Raw genomic sequence first — 21564 nt, 5'->3', positions numbered from 1 at the left:
TTCTCAATTTGTTCTCGCAAATCAACATCTTTTACTTTTTTTGGGTCATTTTCCCTTGTGATCCTCTTCGTTATGATTTTTCGTCACCTTAACACGGTTGCTGGATGGCGCGCTACTAGAGCTGCCCTCCTTATCTTCCTCTTCTGCACGCTGTCTTTTGGTGCAGGCCACATTTTCCACTGCGTTTCTTGCTTCGGCCTTTTTCAATGCCTCATCGGTTGTCTTTTTTGTTTCTCGCAATTCCTTTATTAGCCTTCTAAATTGTTCCAAGGCGAGACTAGGTTCAATATTTTGGGAATGAGACCTTGCATGCACCGATCGAGTCCCTGCATCTCCGGAGGGATTCAGAACTTCTTGTGCCGATCCAGTCATGTTTGTAGCTTGATTTTGTTTCTTTTCCCACAGATGGCGCCAACTGTTGGAGCGAGATTTCTCACAAGAAGAAATGCCTCCATAGATTCGTTGACCGCAATCCTCACGTTCGCTGAATCCTTCGCTAGAGATACCCTCGAATAATCTTCTTCTGTAGCTTGCCTAGGTGGTACCTGCAAGAGATACTTCGACGCTCAAGTCAGTCGATTGATTTTCTATTCTCTGGATTTTCTCGGGTTCTGATCACGTACCTTGTTCTTTGGCTCTTCTTCCTATTTATAGGATTGCATGCTTGAGGATCAAGCACCACGACCAATCCTCATTTCCCACTTCTTTAGTGGTCATCTGTCATATGACTACATGATTTGGGAACAAGTGCCACGACCTGTCACCTTCTCCCACTTCTCCTCCGTAGTGGGGTAGTTATCTAAGCACGTTCCCTTGCGTCCGTATATTTCTTGGGGGCTTTTTACCTTGGACAACACTTTCCCCTTGGATGATTGGTAGTGGCCCGTGGCCCATAAGTCGAAACCAGATTTTATCCTCCCACAAGTACCTAAGACCATCTCCAAAGGAGATGTCAAATTTTAAACACAAAATTTAAATTTGACAGCCTACATGGTATTTTGACATACTTTAACGTTTCGCTTTCCACCCGATATGTCAAATTAAACAATTATTTTATTACATTATTTTGTGTTCTTAATTTCTGAACCGAAAAACGTTCAACTCTCTTCATCGCCGACGATCCTCTGCCGTAAAAATGAAAAGGTACGAACGTTAGGGTTTAATTCTTATGAAGTCAAACAAAATTAAACGAAAATCTAAAAACGACGACATGCTAAAAAATAGAGTGGGAAATTAACAGTGGCGGTCCAATTCTAGCGAAGAACCGGTGGCTGTGGTCCCCGAACGACGCCGTTGGGTTCACCGGAGAATTGGAAGTTGAAATTGAAAGGACGGGGGAGGCGGCGAGATCGAACGGAGCAGTTCCATTCCTTAGCTGCTCGAGAATTGACTCTGCCATGGAGAAAGCTGCTCGGGGACGACGACCGTGGATGGATGTGAAGGCTGATCACAGGAGGCCTTCGTTCTCTAATCGCAATTCTATCATTGATTAAAAATAGAAAGAAAGAGGCAGGATACGAACAGACTGCCATTAAACTAATTAAAAAACATTTAATAATTAATTAAAAAATATTGGAAGCTGCTGTCAAATTTGACAGCATCCTCCTTTGCTGCCATTCCATATCATGTCACATAAGATATGACATTTCGGTTGGAAACATTAGTGACTGTCTTTTTTTACTGTTATAGCTTATATAGACATTTTAACATCTCCTTTGAAGATGCTCTAAATAAACAAAATTGACAAGATAGTAAACAAGAAACATAGTTCTTTACCAGTTTAAAATGAACGACAAAAGAAATTTGCCAATCAAAACGTTTTGAATATGTCATACCTCCGGCACCTCCTCCTACCCTGTTGGCAGGGAAATAAGTTCAGGCAACCACTTTTGTCAGTTGTCCCAACTCCGATCGATGCCTTGAAACCTGTTAGCGAAAGAGCATAGAGTTAAAAAGAGCCCGAAGAAACAACAGAAGTATGTCTAAGAAGACAATTAAATGGTTCCATCTATTGGAAAACCACCCTCGAGCACAGCATTCATTAAGGCAATATTAACTGCAAGTTCTCTGTGAAAAGAAAAAAAACTGCAAGTTCTCAATGATAGAAAAGGAGGGATTTGGATGATAGTATACTCATTTTCCTCCCAACAAATATGTCAATCCTCTTCAGTTTTTAAAGATCAAAAGAGGTGACCCGACCCTTAAAATATGATTACACAAACTCCTATTCCAAGGAGCAACCAACCCCAACCGATCATAATCGGCCTTTATACCACCTAAAAGGAGTTGAGAACAAACTCTTCCTTCATTTGCTGATAGATGGAAACAAGCTAAGAGAAGAGGAAAATTCAGATAAAATCCGATTTTCGTAACGAGTCCATCTCCTATTGGGTTCCCAATTGGTACAGATTTTAACATCTTTAAATTACAAATTTCCAACGTTCTCGTTATTGTAGACCCACAAGACTCAAGCCGAAACAAACCCGTGTACTGCAACACCGTAAATATGAACAAAATGGGTGCAGAAATTAACCTAATTACCAAACTCCTAAACAATCAAAATACAGGAATTAGGGTTTCCGAGATCAGCTAAAAGAAACATACTATGTCATTGGGAAAACAACTCTATCGCATATAAAAAGCTGACAATTGCATAAAATCTATAGATTTGGGAGCCCCCAGCTGAGAGATTTAATCTACCTGAGTGATCAGGCGCCTCAAAGCCACCTCTTGCTTGAAGACCGAAAATGTATGATTGTTATGTTGGAACCTATTTGGACTTATACACTGAGATAAGAAGAATTAGTAAGAGTTATTATGAAAATAAATCACAACCCAACCCTTATTTTGAGGACATTTAGGTTAACGTGATAAAAGACAAGGCCGTCTCAGAGATTTTAGGGGCTCTGTGCGAAATATATAAAAGGGTCCTTCCTTATGTTAGTTTAAAAAAAGGTAGGACAATGTATTGACACTAGAAAACAATCACTTAAATCAAAACAAAGTTTAGCACTCATTGATTACAAATTTAAAAATGTCATTAATAATAAGTATAAAGTGCTACAAACATAACGTTCACTAAATAATCAAAACCAATTCAATCTTAAACAAAAAAACAAAAAAAAAAACTTCAAAAGCTCTAACTTTGAAGTTTCACTTGAATATATAACATTATTATATGATAAAATTAAAAGAAAAAAAAACCATTTTAAGGTGTTATTATTGGCACTGAAAATATCTCATTATACTCAAAATTTTTATACTTAAAGGAAAAAAATTACGCTTATAAGGAGTGCACAATAAAATTTAAAGTGCTAACAAAAATAATTTTTAAATATAGAACATTATTACATAACAAAAGCAATTTTTAAATTTGGAACATTATTACATATAAATATTAGATGACAAAAATTTTGGAGGTTCCTTCAAATTTGGGATCCTATGCGACTGCACTTTTCGCTCCCTCTCAACGCCCCTCTGATAAAAGACTTGGAAACATGGCAAACCCCATTCACATTTCGAACCTGGATAAAAGACATGGAAGCATGGCAAACTGCATGCATGATAATAAAAGACATGGAAGCATGGCAAACCGCATGCATGATAAGTGGGAGTTCGTTATGGTTTGTGTCTATAAAAAAAGGGTCCCAGCTCACATAATATAAGCTCTATCCAGAAAACTAGCACTATCACTAGTAGAGTATTTAGGAGAAAGTTTCTTTTCTTGGTGTTATTCTCGACATGGCTGCTCCAGGTCACACACTAATCTCAGATACATGTGCTTACATTTATGATCTAGGGTTCTTGCTAATTGTAAAGTTTCCAACATGTTTCTCTCTCAACTCAACTCCGGAGGCGTTGATTGGTCAGTTTAGAAGCTGGCGGTGGTGTTTCGACGGCGAGAAAATGAGAAGGAAAATGGGGAAAGAGTGGAGCTTTTGAAAGGAGGAGGTTTGAGGAGAGAGATACTAGGGTCCGAGCCTCCGAGGAGCGTGATTAGAGGGGAAATTTCCATATTAGCCTCGAGGATGGATATTTAATTAGCGCCATTTTATCCCGGAGGAGTGGAAATTTGGAGTTCCACGTTGCCCTTGAAGGGATGGATATTTTGTGGGTTCCATGGATGGACACCGACCCTTCTTTTGCCTGAAATTCATCGTCCGCTTATTTATTTATTGGAAAATTTCATTTTAATTCTTAAAAAAGATGATTTTTAGACTATAACCTCTTGTAAGATTAAAATCCAATTTTAGTCCCTAGTACATTTAATCATATCATTTATTAGTTATATTTTGATGTTTTATTTATCTTTTTATTTTTATTTTAATGTATTAATTACATTTAAATTTATTTTTTATTTCATTCATCATAATATATTTTAATGTCTACATTTAGGGAACTAATTTTTTTATAATATATATTCCGATAACAATTTTTTATGTTCTTCATTTAGGTACATTAATACATTTGAATATTTCGGTATATCCATCGGTACAAACATATAATTACATTGATTCAATATAATGCATTTCATTACGTACATTTTGGTACACACATTTGAGTATTGACTTTTAGGTACATTAATTCAATATATTATATTTTGGTACATACATTTAGGTACGTACATATTGGTACATATATTTCAGTATTGACATTTAGGGACATACATTTTGGTATTGACATTTAGGTACGTACATTTTGGTACATACATTTCATACGTACATACATTTCGGTATTGACATTTAGGTACGTACATTTTGGTACATACATTTCAGTATTGACATTTAGGTACATTAATTCAATATAATACATTTAGGTTCATTATAATATATTTCGGTACAATCATGTAGGTACAAATATTTCGGTACAAAAAAGTCAATTATATATTTCGGTACAATCATTTCTGTATACTTATGTATTTATATATTTTTGTATCCCAAATTTCTTTTAATATTTTCCCATTTACATTCATTTATAATTAAAAAACTAAATATGTGCATATTAATAAAATTAAAATTTAATGTGGAGAGATTAAATAAAAATACACATTAAATAACAAAAATTGAATGCAAATTTTGATAAAAGTAAGGGATTAATTTGAATATGCAATCTAGCACCAGTTTTTTTTTTTTTTTTTTTTTTTTAATTTTAATCTTTTACAAGGACTAATGTTCAAAAACCCCTTTATTTATTTTTGTTGGGGTTTTGTTAATTGTTATTGATGGACATATTGCTAACTTTGGAGTTGGAGGTATGGAAAGTATTCCTACACAAGCATTGTCTACAAACGATACCAAGGATAGAGATTTGGGTTAAGTAACAAAATAAGTCGGTCATTATAATTAGACATTAAACTGGTCATTCATAATAGTTCGAATTTAAGGCCTCCCAAGTTAGCAAACAAAGCATGTGTAGCTCAAATAGTACTAGTGGGTTCAATAGACATATCATTTTATTCTTGAGCAAATATGCATAACAAGCTTAGAATATGTAGCTAAAATAGTAAAGCATATTTACTTTTAATCTCGATATCGTGTATTCGATTCTTCTTCGTCATTGTCTTTCGTCAAAAGTTAAAACTAATAAAGTTTACATCATTGCCTTGGTTCTTAATCAAAAACGAAAAGTAAATGAAATAAAAACAGTCTATTAAACAAGGTGGGGAAACGGGAGTCTAGAATCTAGAATGTGATGCAAATTTCACCGGCCAATCTTCATAAGGTTATTGCTGGGACCTGTGATTGTGATTGACACTACATATTATCTCATGAAGTGATTGAACCAACAACCCATTATAAATGAGACCATTGCCTCGGTCGAATTCAAATCCTTAGTCATCAAGTAACCAGTTGCCAAGGCCCAAGGGGTGGGAAAAGAAAGAAAAATTCCACAATGGCATTTTTCTGTCTCTATTGTATTATGACTTATTTCTAGTATCAAGCTCCTAGGATTCGTTTGAGATGTTTATGTACGAAGTATTTTATCAGTACTTTTATAGTAAATTGTTGAAATTTGTATTAAAAAGTCAAGCGTTCCTTAGGAAAAACTTGAGAAGTACTTCATGAATAAGTGTTTATTCAACAAACACTTTTACAATGTATAAGCGTTGTTAAACCTGTTTTTTTACTAAACGTAGTCACAAGTACAAGTCGCAGTATGAACATGATCAGTTTCCAAAGGAGATGCTAACTCGGTGGGGTTTGTTCATTGCTTTTATATTTTCACAGCCTCGGGATTGAAACTAACACGAGAGCTATGGAGCAGCTGCGCACTGCACAGGCATCTACTTTTTGCGTTGAACATGCACATGTAAATGAGATACATCATATTCCAGAAAGAAAAAAAAGCTTACATGTATATGATATGAACACATCAATGTTCAGTACTGCAGTACTCTACTCTCGAATCTTTCTCAGTCTTGCATTTGGTCTGGTCACTCATTGTATTATAGTTCCTTTAATAATCTGGATACATCACAAATTCTGAAACAACTTCATATAAAGCTTGTTATCAGGGTGGGATATGTGCATTTTCTTTTTTGGGGAGAATAACTTAATAGCAGTATATCACTAATATGACGTCTCATTCCAATAATACAAAATCATGTGTAAGTTTCTCTTAATGTGACCATGTATCGTTGACTAGTTTCTCTTCATGTGACCATGTATGATTGACACGGGATGCTACTGTGGCGGTATGTGCCATATACAAGTTGATCTTTCAGATCGGGAATGCATATTGTCTTAATAGTAATTTAGGTTTTGTTACCAGTAATCTGAAAGATAAATTAAAAGTTATCTACTTAATAGATTAATGTAGAGAGATCTGGATTTGGTTACTTTGACAACTATTGCGCTCAAATTTGAATTCATCTACCAGTAAATTAAAGTGTTGAAGCATAAAAAAAATCATGGCATTGTAGCCCAATAGTGGATGGGGTTAAGATCCGACGTGGTCCAATGTAGGAGATCTAAAGTGCAATCCGTGATCGTAAGTGCAAGTGCTACGACAAGAGTCGATATAATCAAAGCTCCACAGCAGCAAATTCAAGGTACAAACTCCTCTTTATGTAAAACACTTGGCTTACGTTTCTCATAAACTCCTTGAGGGTGCTGTTCTCCGGTTGTTTCCCCTCTTCCGAAAAGGAAATGAAGACAGAGAAATCATGTATCATATTATTGTCCTCCGATTCCCTTGTTCGATACCCCAGGGAATCGACGAGGAATTTCCTCTAACGTTGCAGGTACAAGTTTCGTCCAAATTTTATTCTCTTTTCGATCCTGCAGTTATCAATAGGAGAGGATGAAACCAAAGCAATGAAGCAATCAATTGGCAGACTTGCGAGTGATGAAGAAGTGGCACAGGTCCTTCCGTTCCGGGTGCGTTAGAGGCAGAAGAGGCAGAAGAGGCAGAAGAGAGAGGTGCTTAACGTCTCTGTTATTTCCGTTGTCTCTGCGCATTTGCTCAACCACAAAAGCAAGTGACACTTTACTACAGTGGTGGAAATGTGTTGAGCCCTTGTATGACGGTGTAGGTTCAAATTAGTCAGATGCTAATCTAACATCTAATCTAATAAAATCTATCGGAAAAAGAAAAAGAAAAAAGGCGACAAAAAAGAAGAAAATGGTCATAGAAAAGAGGAAGATCGGTTTAATTTTTCGGTTGTATTTGACATGAAGAGTCAGCCAACAAAATAAAGAGCAAGATGCAATGTCAGGGAAAGAAAATTTAAAAAAAAAAAAAAAAAAAAGGAAAACAAGGGCTTGAGAGAGAGTGCTACTGTGAGTGAAGTTTTGATGCCAGAAAGGAGTGGGGCCGTTGCTACACAACAAAAAGAAAGAAAACAATTTCCTTCATGAGGACAAGGCTTATGATTTAGCAAAGCAAAGAAATTTGAAAGCAAGAAAGGTCCTACTCTTATTGCTTCCTGTCGAAACACAAACCAAAGAAGCACATATGCAAATCCATATTTTTGGGGTCCAATAAGAGAAGAAGTACACAAGTGTTTCTCATGGCGCCGCGACCTCCAAACCGTCAGGAGACCACTATTGTGCTGTTCAGTCCTTGGAATGAAGTCTAAATCCCAAAGTGGGATCCTCTTCCACGGCACCAACATTGCAAAGTCAAGGAAAAAAAATTAATTAAAAGACCACTTTCATTAACTTCCAAGGACCAAGCAAATAAACCCAATTTACGAACTACGTGGGTGCGTAGGCAATTTAGTATGAAATCATAGAAGCAAACTCAAACTCCAAAACCAAGTCGAATTCTAGGTTTTCTAAAAACTACGAGCGGCTTGATTCCACCACTTGGTAATACAAGGAATAGTCAAACCTTCTTATAAGCCCATGCAAAATCCATCATCCCGTCAATGTGGGACTTATTCTCAACATTGGATACGTAGACAATCATGACTTTTTTTTATTTTAGTGCAGCCACAAAATCAAATTAACCCACCATCTCTTTTCAATTAGAATCAAAAGGTTTCTCCTTGAAGCGAAGGAGTGTAGTTAAGAGACATTTGATTTGAATGAGTCAAACTTGAAATTAATAGAACTCTATTAATATAGTGGTGATATTATGTTGAGCACGTTTTTAGTTTTTTTTTTTTTTTTTAACTCACAGGCGTTTTTAATTTTCTCTGCAAACATAAGTATATGTGTTTTTAAAAGTACTTCCAAACAACTTATTCACATCATCTAATCAAAAAATACTTTTATGCATCCATTACAGAGCACCACGTCACACTACAACCAATTGTTTGATTTTAATATTATTTGCTCGAAGTTGGGATATATCATTGTCGGTGGCTTGCAACCACACTGATTGCAGAGTAAGCAGAAAATTATTATAAAAAGAACCAAATGTTTAAAATAATTAAGCAAGGAAAAAAAGAACGAATAGTGCAAGCTTGGAGCACCATTCAAACAGCCTATTACCAGAAGATTCAAGAATTCCTCAGACAGGGTAAGTTTGTAACTGGGCTCTTTCTCTCTCTCTACAGAGAAGGAAGAGTAATGACTGCATGCTTAAAATGACCAAACTAACCTTGCCACGATGTTTGGTTCTGATCATTCTGCGGGCAATTGTTGTTATAAGTAGCTGGAGAAGAAGAAGTACTCACATGGTGATGATCCAGCCCTGCCATATTAATACTGAAAAAATCTCCATGGCCGCCATGTGATGCTGCTGATGAAAATGGCGCTCTAAGTCCCAGGAAATCTCTTGTCAAACCCTCGTTGTTGTTGTCAGTACTTCTTGGTTTATTATAATTCTGTGGAGGATTATTATTATTAATCTCGACGAAATTACCGTCGACCATAATTCCATTGAAAGCCTGCTGCTGCTGAGGGTGATCTCCGAACGATGACGATGAGACTTGATGACGATCATGATGAAAACCCTGAGAGCCACTCATCATCATCATATCATGCAGGAGTGAAGATTTATTCTCATTGTTTCCAAACCCATCATCCAATAGAATTGCTTGGTCACGCGAAGTTTCGTTGGACATGTGAGCTTGGAGGGATTGGTGGGTGGGTGGTTTGAGAAAATATGGGGAAGGGGAGGGTTTGCTGATGGTGGCTCCCATTTCTGATGCCTTCTGAAGCAAGGCGGTGGCTGACATGTGAGGGGGAGCGGGGGTTTGTTGAACTTGGAAGTTATCGGGGAGTAGGGTAGTTGAAGAGCTGCTAGGGTTAGGGTTTTGGCCAAAAGAATAATATTGCTGGAATGAAGAGGTGGAGAATAATGGCGAGGCAGAGAGGTTCATAGTAGGGAGGCTGGCGGCTTCGCCACCTTCCGGCAAGCAAGAAAGCCACGGTGGAAGGTGCTGCGGGTGCTGGTGCTGCTGGTGCTGATGCTGATCTTGTTCTCTCTTGACAGCTGATAGAGCTTGGAGGCCATGGCTATGGATTTGGGGGAGTGAGGAGAGAAGAGGGTTGATTGAGGCTGGCATTGCTGATCTGGCAGCTGCAGTGCTTGTATTGTTCTCTTGTGCTAAAGCATCGCAAAAGGCTCTGTGTGTGATAAAACTGTCCCTCCTGCGTGCAGAGTTACCCCATCATCAAAAAACAAATCACAAGAAAACAAAAAGAGCAAGCAAAAAACAACCATCGAAAAGTAACTTAAACAGTGTTGTCCTCTCTTTCTCACGTATGGACTTTTTCGTATTTTCGTTCTTTTTGTTTTTTAGGACAAAAGAGAATAGCAGATGTGTGTATGTGTGTAACACATTAAAGGTTCATACACTAAGCACTTTATATATGTTACCCATCACAACTCAAAAGCTAATTAGCTTGATTCTCTCCCTCTCATTTCACAAAGGTTGTATTATCAAGGTTATCCCTTGATACCCGCTATTAATTTGCAGTATTTGATACTCTTGAAAACTAGTTAATCACTCTCGTATAGATATTAGTTCTATAGAAATTAATTATAAGTTGTTGCTTCTTAAAAACTAATTTAGTGATAATCTTTCTCTGTTAGTGCTATTTTCATAATTAGTTACCTATAATGCTCTTACCTAGAGAAAAGGGTTCCACAATCACATCGATACTCCCTTGTGCCACAGACTTTGGAGTGCGCTTTCCAATCTGACTGAACCGCATAACGCTTTGAGCATTTCTCACACTTCCACTTCTTCTCACCGTGCTTTCTAGAGAAGTGCTTCTTGATCCCTGTCAAGTCCCCAAGAGCCCTCGACGGGTCATGGTGGACGCATGTCGGTTCCGGGCACAGATACACTTTCTTCCTCACCTCCTTCCCCGTCCTTTGCTTTAGCTTCCATGGCAGATTGTGCCCTCTTCTGTGAAGCTGAAGGTTTTGCTCTCTTTGAAACCCTTTGTTGCAGATCTCACACACGAATCTATTCGTTGCCATCAGTGATTTTGGAGACAAGGCTATTACTTCAGCATCCGGGTCTGCTCAAAATTTCAATTTTTAATATATAAAACCAAAACTAAAAAAAAAAACAGTTAAATTAACATGCATGAGATGTATATAAATAAAAGGATGTGATTTTGCCGGACCCTTTAATCCTCATGTACACTCATGTTTATATATGAATTTGGAATTGAATAAAAGCCTTAAATAAATCAACGGAGAATAAACAGAATATGCAGAAGGAGAAAGTAGATGTGCAGAAGTCATTTCTCTGTATCAAAGTTGGTTAATTACAAATTAATTTTGATTTGGTGAGACCTGGGTTGCCTGGGAGATTTCTCTTCTTCTTTGGCGGTGGCGGTGCTTGTTGCTGCTGAATTTGTGTTGAGGATGAGGAATGCTGAGGGTAGACTGTGCCAGCAGATGATGACTCATTTCTGATGCTTGAGTTAGAAGCACTTAAATCACCAGAAGCACAAGTCAAATTTGACATATTCTCATCCACCATCAAACCTTTATTGATGATTAAAACACCCTTTACTATAAATTACAGGACTTGCTATACTTTTGTATTTATAGGATAGGATGACACCAATTATTTGTAGACAGTTTCATGAAAGATTAATTGAGCAACAGATCTAAACTTTCATATCTGTACGTGACAGGATTTAGATCTGACTGCAAACCCTAATTCAGAAAATAATTATATGTAAAAAAGAATATGAACAGATGAATTCAGCTTCACACAAATCCCATCAATTCCTTTCTCCTCTAGCTATTCTTCCTCATGATTTATCTTCTCTCTACCATCAAACCCTTCAAGAAAATTCAACCAGTAATGAAAAGAGAGAATTAACAAGAAAAAAAAGGAGCTATATATAATTAAGTCTAAAGAAAAATAAGAATCATGAACTTTTCAAGTAGCTAGCTAGCATAGAGTAGCACCAACCTTTCTCTTGATTAAATTTATGTCTGCAAGAGCCACTTGCTGGTGAGTGGAGTTGCAGACAAACACCAAGAAAAATTCAAGGAAAAACCTTCATATAATTTAAACCAGGTAACTTTGTGTCATAAACAGAAAGACTAATTATAAGACATGTGTATGTCTTGCATGAGAGAGAGAGAAAGAGAAAAATAGAGAGAGAGAGAGAGAAAGCGAGATATGGATGAGAACGGATTCCCTTTGGAGCTCTACACCCATCCACCACCACAGCCCAACCAACAGGCTTGTTCTGACGTGCACTTTCTGTCTTTTCCTTTGTTCTCTTCCCAGTCCCTCAAATTACTTGTTAAATAATTTTATTCATCTTTTCATATTCAATATTTCAACATACAAAATTGACATGCTTGATAACAATTTCTTTAATATATTATATATGTGGTCATTATATGTAAGGTTCATCTGTATATTAGAAAATGTGTCAAGCTGCCAACTAGCTAGCTAATTTGTCAGTCTTGTGTGTCTAAATAGTATCACCGTTACAAATTTAATTTTATTGTATAAGCTTTTTAAGTTTCCTTTTTATTCAAATCACCCCACCTTTCCCTTGTCATAAAAAGTAGAAATAAAGCAACCAGGTGAAAATACAGCAAGATTTCACACAGCACACTAGATATATATAGATCGAGAGAGAGAGAGAGAGAGAGAGAGAGAGAGAGAGAGGATAGAATATGATAAGAAGTTGATTATTCCCTTTTAACATCATGAGTAAAAGAGAAAGGAAAAATAATGCAAAAACCTTTTTAACTTTGATCTGTGCATCCGCAGCCCCGTCATTTAAATATATAAGCATGATTGGATATTCATTAATCCAGCAGAGACATGCTTTTATGGGAAAACAGTCCTCATTCTCATACTATTATTATTTTTGTAATCAAACTCCAATATTAAAACATTATTCATAGCTTATAGCTAGCTTGTTTTATTCTGACATTTTCTTGGCCTGCAAAATGAATAGGGCAACAGATTAAGATATATGTTGGGCGGTCCCAAGTGCTTGTAAAACACAACCCACCATCGTTTAATAGTTTATTTTGTGTGTGTGTGAGAAGCTATCTCAGTAATATACATGCAGTTAGCTAGTCAGACGACTCCTACGTTAGTATTAGGTTCTACAGTCTACAATATTACGGGTGATAGGAAAAGGATTACTGAGCACAACATGGACTGATTTCAGTCAAGGATTACTGAGCGCATAAATATGGATTGATGTTGGTCATTAATAATTTAGAGTACTTTGTTCTCATCCACGGTGGATGTGGGAGTTTTATTTTGATGTTGACACATGTCACATTATGATTGGTCTTATGGTTGGAGAGAAATTCATGTGTTTCGGCAGAGGTGTCTTAGCATGAACCCTTCAAAAGTATAAATTTGACAGATGCTCGGTAGTTTTGGAATTGGTGAAATATACTACAAACATTAGTATTATATTATGTTCTACAATTTACAATATGGGTTCTTTGGATATAGACCCTTAAAACTCCTATTTTCCAAATAAAAACCCATCTAAATTTAAACATTCAGATAAAATCCAAATTTCAAATAGCCTACCATGTAGACAAATATATGACCAACTATTACAATACAATTACAACATATGCCATAGAATCCTAATTTGGTCAATAAATGTTATTACTCATCCTAATTATGATGAGCAATTAAATCCATATGGATATTTTACCTTTCTTGTATCATAAATATTAGCACCATATATAAATTAATTTACCAAATTTAAAAGAGAAAGACAATCTTGTACAGAAAAAATAATATTGTTTGAATTATGTAATTACCTACATACAAATTAATTTACCTACTTACAAAATATTATACTAATAAACCTGCATTTTGAATCATGTAATTACCTACATACAAATATTATACTAATTTACCTACATTTAAATTAATTTACCTACTTATAAAATATTATACTAATTTACCTACATTTAAATTAATTTACCTACTTATTAATATTATACTAATTTACCTACATTTAAATTAATTTACCTATTCCAAAAAAAAAAAAAAAATTAGTGATATTAGATAATGTTCGAATGTTGTGGGTTTGTGCTTGTAGGCAATTAAAGAAACTTTTAATCTAATGCACATAAATCATGTAGGTAAATTAGATCATTTTGAAAGTAAACTAGACCCTTTAAATTTTGGTTTGATGTAATAGGTAAATTAGACTATTTTGTAGGTAAGAATTGTGCAGAACATATAGCTTTTGTTTTGTGTATTAGGGATTGGAATATTAGCCGAAGCTGTTTTAGGTTTATTGTTGTGTTGGTAGGTAAATTAACTTATATATGTAATGCACAAAATTATGAAATTAGTATTATTAGTTTTCAATTGGCACGTTATAACAATTTGAAAGTTAATACATTGAATATACAATGAATGGCATGAATTATTTTGTAAAATATATAAAATTAATTAAATGGATATAACAAGTAACTGATCCAAAAATCTCATCCAAGTATTAATATGGGTAGTTTAGGCATTCGAAAAATACACAATTTGAAAAGTCAAACTTAATTAAAGAATTTGTTTAGTTGAAGGCTAGTCAATGGGCTTTATTCAAGAAAACAAAAAGAGATGGGTTTTAATAGAGGAAAATATAGTTTCAAGGGGTAATATCAAATTTTCAGTTTACAAGGGATATCATTGCGCACAGATGTTGATTGATTCCAATTGTTCATACTTTGTTAGTTTCACAAACATGAATAACACATATGTTATTACTATGCTCTATAATTTACAGTATTAGAAGTTCTAGGATCATTGCGTACAACTTATTCTGATCATTCTTGCTTCATTTCATCTCATGAGGGAACATCCAAATTTGGATTTGTAGACCAAACTAAGACGCTATTTTTGTTTGCTTTCATTTGTCATATGCAACTTCACTGTTCACTTTTTGGTAGCCCAATAAAATGGGTACTAGTGCAAGATTCACTAGATATAATCTTCTTCCTCCTGCCGGTTGCAGTTCAGACAAAAAACGTGCCTCGGATTTTACTGTTTTTCCGATGGAAAATGGGGGAAAATTGGGATTTAAACCATAATCATATAGGTTGGGTTGGGTTGGATCTCAGCCACAACTTGGTGCAAAAGACAATTCCGACTGCTCTTGTTTTGTCTTGATGAACCTTTCATTTTTACATCCATGTAAAAAGTCAAAGAATGTAATGAATTTAAATGGGCTTTTTTTTTGGTCATGGTTTAGGTTATGCTTGGGCTAATATTGTCTTTGTGTTGGATTTAGGCTTGTACTGTTGAATTGTGTGATTGCAAGGAAAATTTGAGTATCAGTTATTGGTCGCAGTGTTACTACTTCACATTTTAAAAAAAAAAACCTCAGTGTTATTAATTCAAGTGTAATAGCTTATAAAACAAATATTTGAAAACAAGTCACCCGGTTAGGGTGGATAAAAAAAAAATACAAGGTTCTTGAACTTTATCTCATTTAGTTTATGAACTTTCATATTAGTTTCTCTCGTTCTCTAATTTAACACTGCATTGCATAAATGGTCATTCCATCAAGTTTAAGGGTATAGTGGTTTTTTCATTAAAAAAAATCTAATTTATTATAAAAAGAGAAGAGCTTAGTTTCTTAAGGTAAAGGAGGAATTCCTTCTCAAAATACTCCGTAGCAGAATTTTGTGTTGATCATAACTGTTTATGTTATAAATTATATGTAAACATCATCTCTGCAGAAAATAAATTAAAATTAAGATCACTTAGTCAATCTTTAAGGAGCATTGGTCATATGCACGAATTTCTGTAAATAAGTCACGAGGTATTTTATGGAGGAGTTCCTCCCCGTTCCTTTAGGAGCCAAGTCTTTATCTTAAAAATAAAAATAAAAATAAATATAAAAATAAATCTTATTTTTTGATGAATTTCTACTTTGTCTTCAATTTAACGGAAAAGTTGATAGCTAACGAAAAAGTTTACTAATGTAACGAATGACATAATTCGAGGATGAGAGAAACTATTAGTATAATCCAAGAACGAAAACTAAACTCGTAGTATAGATCAGAGACTTTCACTATAATTTAACCTATTTTATAAACTTACAATATAATACTAATAAATAAATAAATACATAGGTTATAACATGAATGTATTCACAATATGTCATTCATTGTTATTCCACGCTAAAAAATATTCGTATTTGAAAAATTAATCCGCCTACTTGCATTTTCTTCCACGCAAATGACATTCGTTCAAATCATTCACCACCTCTTACACCTTTTGACTATTCTTGTTCTTAATTGGAAATACATATCAAAGTTCGTTTTTTGTTTCAACAGGAGAGAGTTTCAAATTACAATAACTTTGAAAAGACTATTATTTCGAATCCGAACGTACTGATAAAACTTAATACTCTATTCATTAAGATATTGAACCAAATACCCTATCAAACTTTAAAATCACATAAATTTGTACTCCTCTTTTATTCAAGACAGAATTTATAATAATATCTTTGTCTCGTGTAAGGCTCGCTCTTGAATTCAAATTTAGTCTCTCCCATTTAGTAATAGTTCTTCTTACGTTCAAAAATTTGCAGCTCTGACTGAGCTTTGGACATTGGGACTTTCTCGAGCATACGTGGCAAGACAAAACTCACACTTATCCATCCATCCTGAGGCGCCTTTATCCTCCCTCCAAAAGCCCTCTTCGATTCTTCGGAAGGTAAAGCGCGTATTCCGTTTTCTCCTGCATCTAAACGAAGCAGGAACAAAGAAACAATAATTAATTAATTATCTGATTAATCAGTTTAATCAACAATAAAGCTTTGATCTTTGGGGGAAATTGGGATTTGGGTTTAATTTAATTTCGTTAATTAATATGTATTAAATGGGTAATCGGCCCACTCAATCTCCCACCATTTTCAGCTTCTTCCATTTTCCGCAGAGATAGAGAGAGAGAAGAGGGGTTTCCCCGTAGAGAATGAGCAAAGATGACGACGACCCAGAGGCGAAAGCGTCGAAATCACAGCCGCCGGATTGGCTGACAAACTTCCACCGCGATCTGATGGCTGGGGCGGTGATGGGCGGCGTGGTGCACACGATTGTGGCCCCAATTGAGAGGGCCAAGCTTTTGTTGCAGACCCAGGAGAGCAACCTGGCCATTCTCGGCAGTGGACGGACGAAGTTCAAGGGCATGGTCGATTGCATCGCCGGGACGGTCAGGGAAGAAGGCATCCTGTCTCTTTGGAGAGGCAATGGCAGCAGCGTCCTTCGCTACTACCCTTCCGTGGCTCTCAATTTTTCCCTCAAGGTAAATGTTCTTTGAGTTCTTGGATTCTTCTGCTTCTTTGTTTTCAAGATTTGGATGATTGTGTGTTCTGGGTTTTGGTCCTGTTCAATTGTTCTCTTAAAAGGTTGGATTTTTCTCTGAATTGGTGGGGAATTGTTTGGTGCAAAAGATGGGATTGATTTACCATTGGATTGATTAGATTCTAACACAGATGTAATACGAAAAACCGAAAAGAAAAGTAAAGATGAAATAGTGTTCTTATTTGAGCTTTTTAAAGTTCTGTATGCAAGATTATGTTTGCTTGACTTGCTCCATTCAATAGTATGTTACGATGGACTCCAGAAAATTCGTTGATATGTCATGATGGCCGGCAATGCAGCCTGTTTTGATGTGGTATGAACTTGAAGAGGCCTTCTTTGCAGTTATAGGAAACAAGATCTTATTTAGGAAGCTCATTAGTTGAGTGATTGAGCTTGTTAGGAAGCGCAGGATTCAAATGTACGTTTTTTTCTCAAAGAATTCAACTTCTTGCTGTACGTCCTTTGCGTACTCGGTTGCTAGCTGTTAGGTAGAACTTTTTAGTGGAGAGAGAAAAGGGGAGAACTGGATTCATTGACTGTTACAAATTTGTAGCCAATCTGCATTCCACCATTACTAAGGGACGTTTTGTATGGTCCAATGATCACCCGTGGTTTTCAATTGTTTTTACGTGATAATATCTGGAGAAGTGGAGATATGTGGTACAGAATAAGCATAGTGTCGACGAGGGATTTGGTTCACTAAGCATGGATGCTCCAAGGGAAGATGGTTTTGTTGTATTGCAAGAGGAAAGTTTCCCTTCTAGAAATGTTCAAAGTTTATCATGTCATTGACTAAACAGTAAGTTCTTGTAAGTGTCTGGAAAGCGTTGTGAACAATAACCAAGACTTACAGTAGAAAGCCTAAAAATGTGGGATTCTCTTTCATGCAGTAAAGAATTCAAGCAAACTTTCCTAAGGGAGTGATCTCAACTTCCGTCACCGTAAGTGCTGTGATCTTGGGTGGGAGGGTACCTTTTCTTGTTTAGCCTGAAAAGGGAAATTAGAAAAGAAAAAATATGTTTGAAATGTAACCATAGGGGATCATGAAGTTTAGAAGTTCAACAACACTAAACCCATCTGTCTGGATTTCTTGCGTCCCCAGTGGCATAGAGCAGAAATAAACTGATTAGGAGAGTTACATAGATAAGCATTAGCCCTAATCAGATGGTATGTAAGTAGCATCAGTTGATACAGAAGATGTGGTTATCTTTGGATTAGTCAGTCAGTACCTACGTGTTCAAACTAATTCAAATTTTCATTTAAATGAGTTTGTTTAATTCTAAATTGATGAATAAAGCTCCTAATCCCATTTTGATTTTAACACAGCGCAGTTGAGGTCTGCCGATTTAGTTGTTTTTTGCTATGGCGGTTGATGGAATAGTTCTTAATGGTAGATGAAGATTGATGGAATAGTTATTAATGGTAGATGAAGATTTCATAATCATATCATTTATTGCATTATCCTTATAAATTAATTTCTTTAACAGGATCTTTATAGGAACCTGTTAAGAAGTGGACACTCTCAAGATGGTCATTTTTTGGCTGGTCCATCTGCCAATTTCATTGCTGGAGCTGCTGCTGGCTGTACAACATTGATAATAATATACCCACTTGATATTGCACATACCCGCCTGGCTGCTGACGTTGGAAGAACCGAAGTCCGTCAATTTCGAGGCATATACCATTTCTTGTCTACCATTCGCCAAAAGGACGGGATTAAAGGAGTTTACAGAGGGCTTCCAGCTTCTTTACAGGGAATGGTCATTCACCGGGGACTATACTTTGGAGGTTTTGATACAATGAAGGAAATTTTATCAGAAGATTCTAAACGTGATTTGCCATTGTGGCAGCGTTGGGTAGTGGCTCAGGCAGTCACAACCTCTGCTGGGTTGTTGTCGTATCCATTTGATACAGTTCGGAGGCGGATGATGATGCAGTCTGGATTGGAACAGCGGATGTACGATAACACATTCGACTGCTGGAGGAAGATATATAGGAGAGAAGGAGTGGTTTCATTTTATCGCGGTGCAGTTTCAAACGTGTTTAGGAGTGCCGGCGCTGCTGCCATCTTGGTTTTGTACGACGAAGTCAAGAAGTTCATGAATTGGGGTGGATTATAGCACGAAATCATTCCCTGTCGCTTTATCTTAACAAAAGATTAGAGATTTAGGACTAGAACGACAGAAAAATGGGAATTACAGCAGGAAATATTTTGTAAAGTGCAGATGGGTTCGACATTGTAATTTAGTAACACGCAGCGATGACATTCATCTTTGCCACCTAAAGCTTTTTGAGGCTCCGGCAATTTATTCACTGATTTTTTTGTAACAGGCAGTGAATGTTGGCAAAAACTAAATTCAATGGCTTGATAGTATCAACTTTTCTATGTGCTGCCTTCTTACATTTTTATTGCTAATCACATAAAGACAATTGAGCTAAGTACAGAAGATTGGCGTAAAACTGATCGCATCGGTGGTTTAAGATTCATACAGTTAACTTCACTCAATGGGATAAGGTTGGGTTGTTTTTGTACATAAAAACAATCATCATATGCTCTACTTGCTGTAGTGCCCTGATGTTGGCGTCACCACTCACTAAACAATCTAGGGGAGGCTTCACCTGTGACTACAGTGTGAAGCCGCAGTGGGCCTCTCAAAACAGATTTTCTGTTTCTTTTGATATTATTTTATAAAATTGTTATTCGCACTTCAAAAATCACATTTTGCACTTCAAACTTTCTATAATTATAAAGAAAATTACACTTATGAGGAATGTAGAATGAGATTTTTGGAGTACTAATAACAGTTCCCTATTTTATTGCACCTTTACTTTTATATAAGTATTGGAAAATTGTATTTTTAAAGTTATTAACTTTTTAACACACATATCCCACTATTTGTATGGTAATATATGGCAAACTTAGCCTAATTTTTTTAGGCCAATTTCTTTTTATTTTGTTAATTGTAAGGCTAAATCTGGCTTATAACTCTTGGCTGGAGATGCTTAAAGTTTGTAACAAATTATCGTCAATTATATTAATAAAAGACGTAATGAAATTTTTTTTAGTATAATAAAGAAACAGAAGAAATGGAGCCCAAGCAAGAATGACATCAAAGAGAAATGAATTATAAAACTAAGGTGTTGCACTAAAATGACTTTTGCCACTTTAAACTGGGCAAAGTGTAACCTAAAACCCTACTATTAACGGAAAGAGATCTTCCGTAAATCTTTTTCTTCAAAGTCCACGGATCAAGTGATCCAGATCCTTAAAAATTTGATCTAATGGTTAAAAACAGAGAAGTTAGTAAGAACTTTTAAAAGTTATAATAATTTTTTATTGTTGAATCAAATTTCAAAAATCTAGATCACTTGATTCGTCGCATTTGGAGGAAGAGATCTAGAGTGATCTCTTTCCACCATTAAGGAACCATCATGTATGGGTTGCCCAATACTCTATTAATACTTATTAAATATTAATTTAACTGTAATTAGTTTTCACATTAAATGTTAATTTTTTAATTTAAAAAAAAACAAGGTTAAGTGAAAAAATGTGTCAGATGATTAGGTTTATGATAAATATACACAAAAGTTTACGATGATGATGAAAATGCTCCCGTGTTAAAAATCAACAACTTAAAACATAAAACTTCGTTCTTTTTATATAATGACACGTAATGTATTACTTGTGTTCCAAGCATATTAAAAATTTATCGTAAGATTCTAGGTGGGGGTCCATCATGCCAATGGAGTCAATCAAACGCACTGCATGTCTGCCACGTAATATCAAAAGATTAAAAGACGGATTAAAGGCGGACACGCACTCTTGGACTGTGGCAATTGTGGTTTGTATGGTAGCTAATGGTTTTGCTCTCATCACAGTCACTAACCAGCTTGTTTTTTCCAAAGACAAAGGAAAATTTGGGTCCCACATGGGTTGATGTGACTTGGAGTTGTGTTTTTAACCCTTAATTATCACCATTCAACATATCATAATTCTTTCCTTAATTGGCAACCATAAACTCATCATTAAATTGGATTCAATTATGCTGCATAAGTATTTTGGTGTTGAGTGGTTGTTGCGTAAGTATCCACATGTCATAACATTAGAAGTTGATACATTTTTGGCACAAAAGTTTTCGGTGTAGAAGATTAGAAGATTTGAAGCCAACATTGTTAATCACACGCACTTTTTGATAACATTTTCTCGTGTTGATGTGTTTTTTAATGATTAAAAGCAAGTGTTGGTGCATCATCAAAATGTTAATAATGGCTAATGGAGTAGTACATAAATTGATCATGTGCTGTCTTCGTTTTAACATGACAAGTGTATGG

At 35.7% G+C, this 21564-nt stretch overlaps 2 protein-coding genes across 2 annotated transcripts; one reads left to right on the top strand and one right to left on the bottom strand.

Annotated features, from left to right (window-relative positions):
* Positions 1–8826: 8826 nt before the first annotated feature.
* On the bottom strand, positions 8827–12107 carry LOC103952150 (protein indeterminate-domain 7-like). The gene is made up of 4 exons (XM_009363697.3): positions 11834–12107; positions 11203–11700; positions 10526–10922; positions 8827–10043 (listed from the first exon to the last, which is right to left on the bottom strand). Exons 2-4 carry the CDS (start codon positions 11390–11392, stop codon positions 9044–9046), a joined length of 1587 nt encoding a protein of 528 aa, XP_009361972.2. The 5' UTR covers positions 11393–11700; positions 11834–12107; the 3' UTR covers positions 8827–9043.
* A 4451-nt stretch (positions 12108–16558) lies between these two features.
* Positions 16559–19618, top strand: LOC125467923 (probable ADP,ATP carrier protein At5g56450). Its single transcript, XM_048588549.1, has 2 exons — positions 16559–17173; positions 18720–19618. Exons 1-2 carry the CDS (start codon positions 16844–16846, stop codon positions 19350–19352), a joined length of 963 nt encoding a protein of 320 aa, XP_048444506.1. The 5' UTR covers positions 16559–16843; the 3' UTR covers positions 19353–19618.
* The last annotated feature ends 1946 nt before the right edge of the window (positions 19619–21564 follow it).

The sequence above is a fragment of a genome, unplaced genomic scaffold (assembly GCF_019419815.1).
Source record: "Pyrus x bretschneideri cultivar Hongxiangsu unplaced genomic scaffold, Pyrus_bretschneideri_v1 Contig28, whole genome shotgun sequence".
Lineage (NCBI taxonomy): Eukaryota > Viridiplantae > Streptophyta > Magnoliopsida > Rosales > Rosaceae > Pyrus > Pyrus x bretschneideri.
Note: the sequence above shows the minus strand (reverse complement) of the source record. Positions and strands in the feature narration are given on the sequence as shown.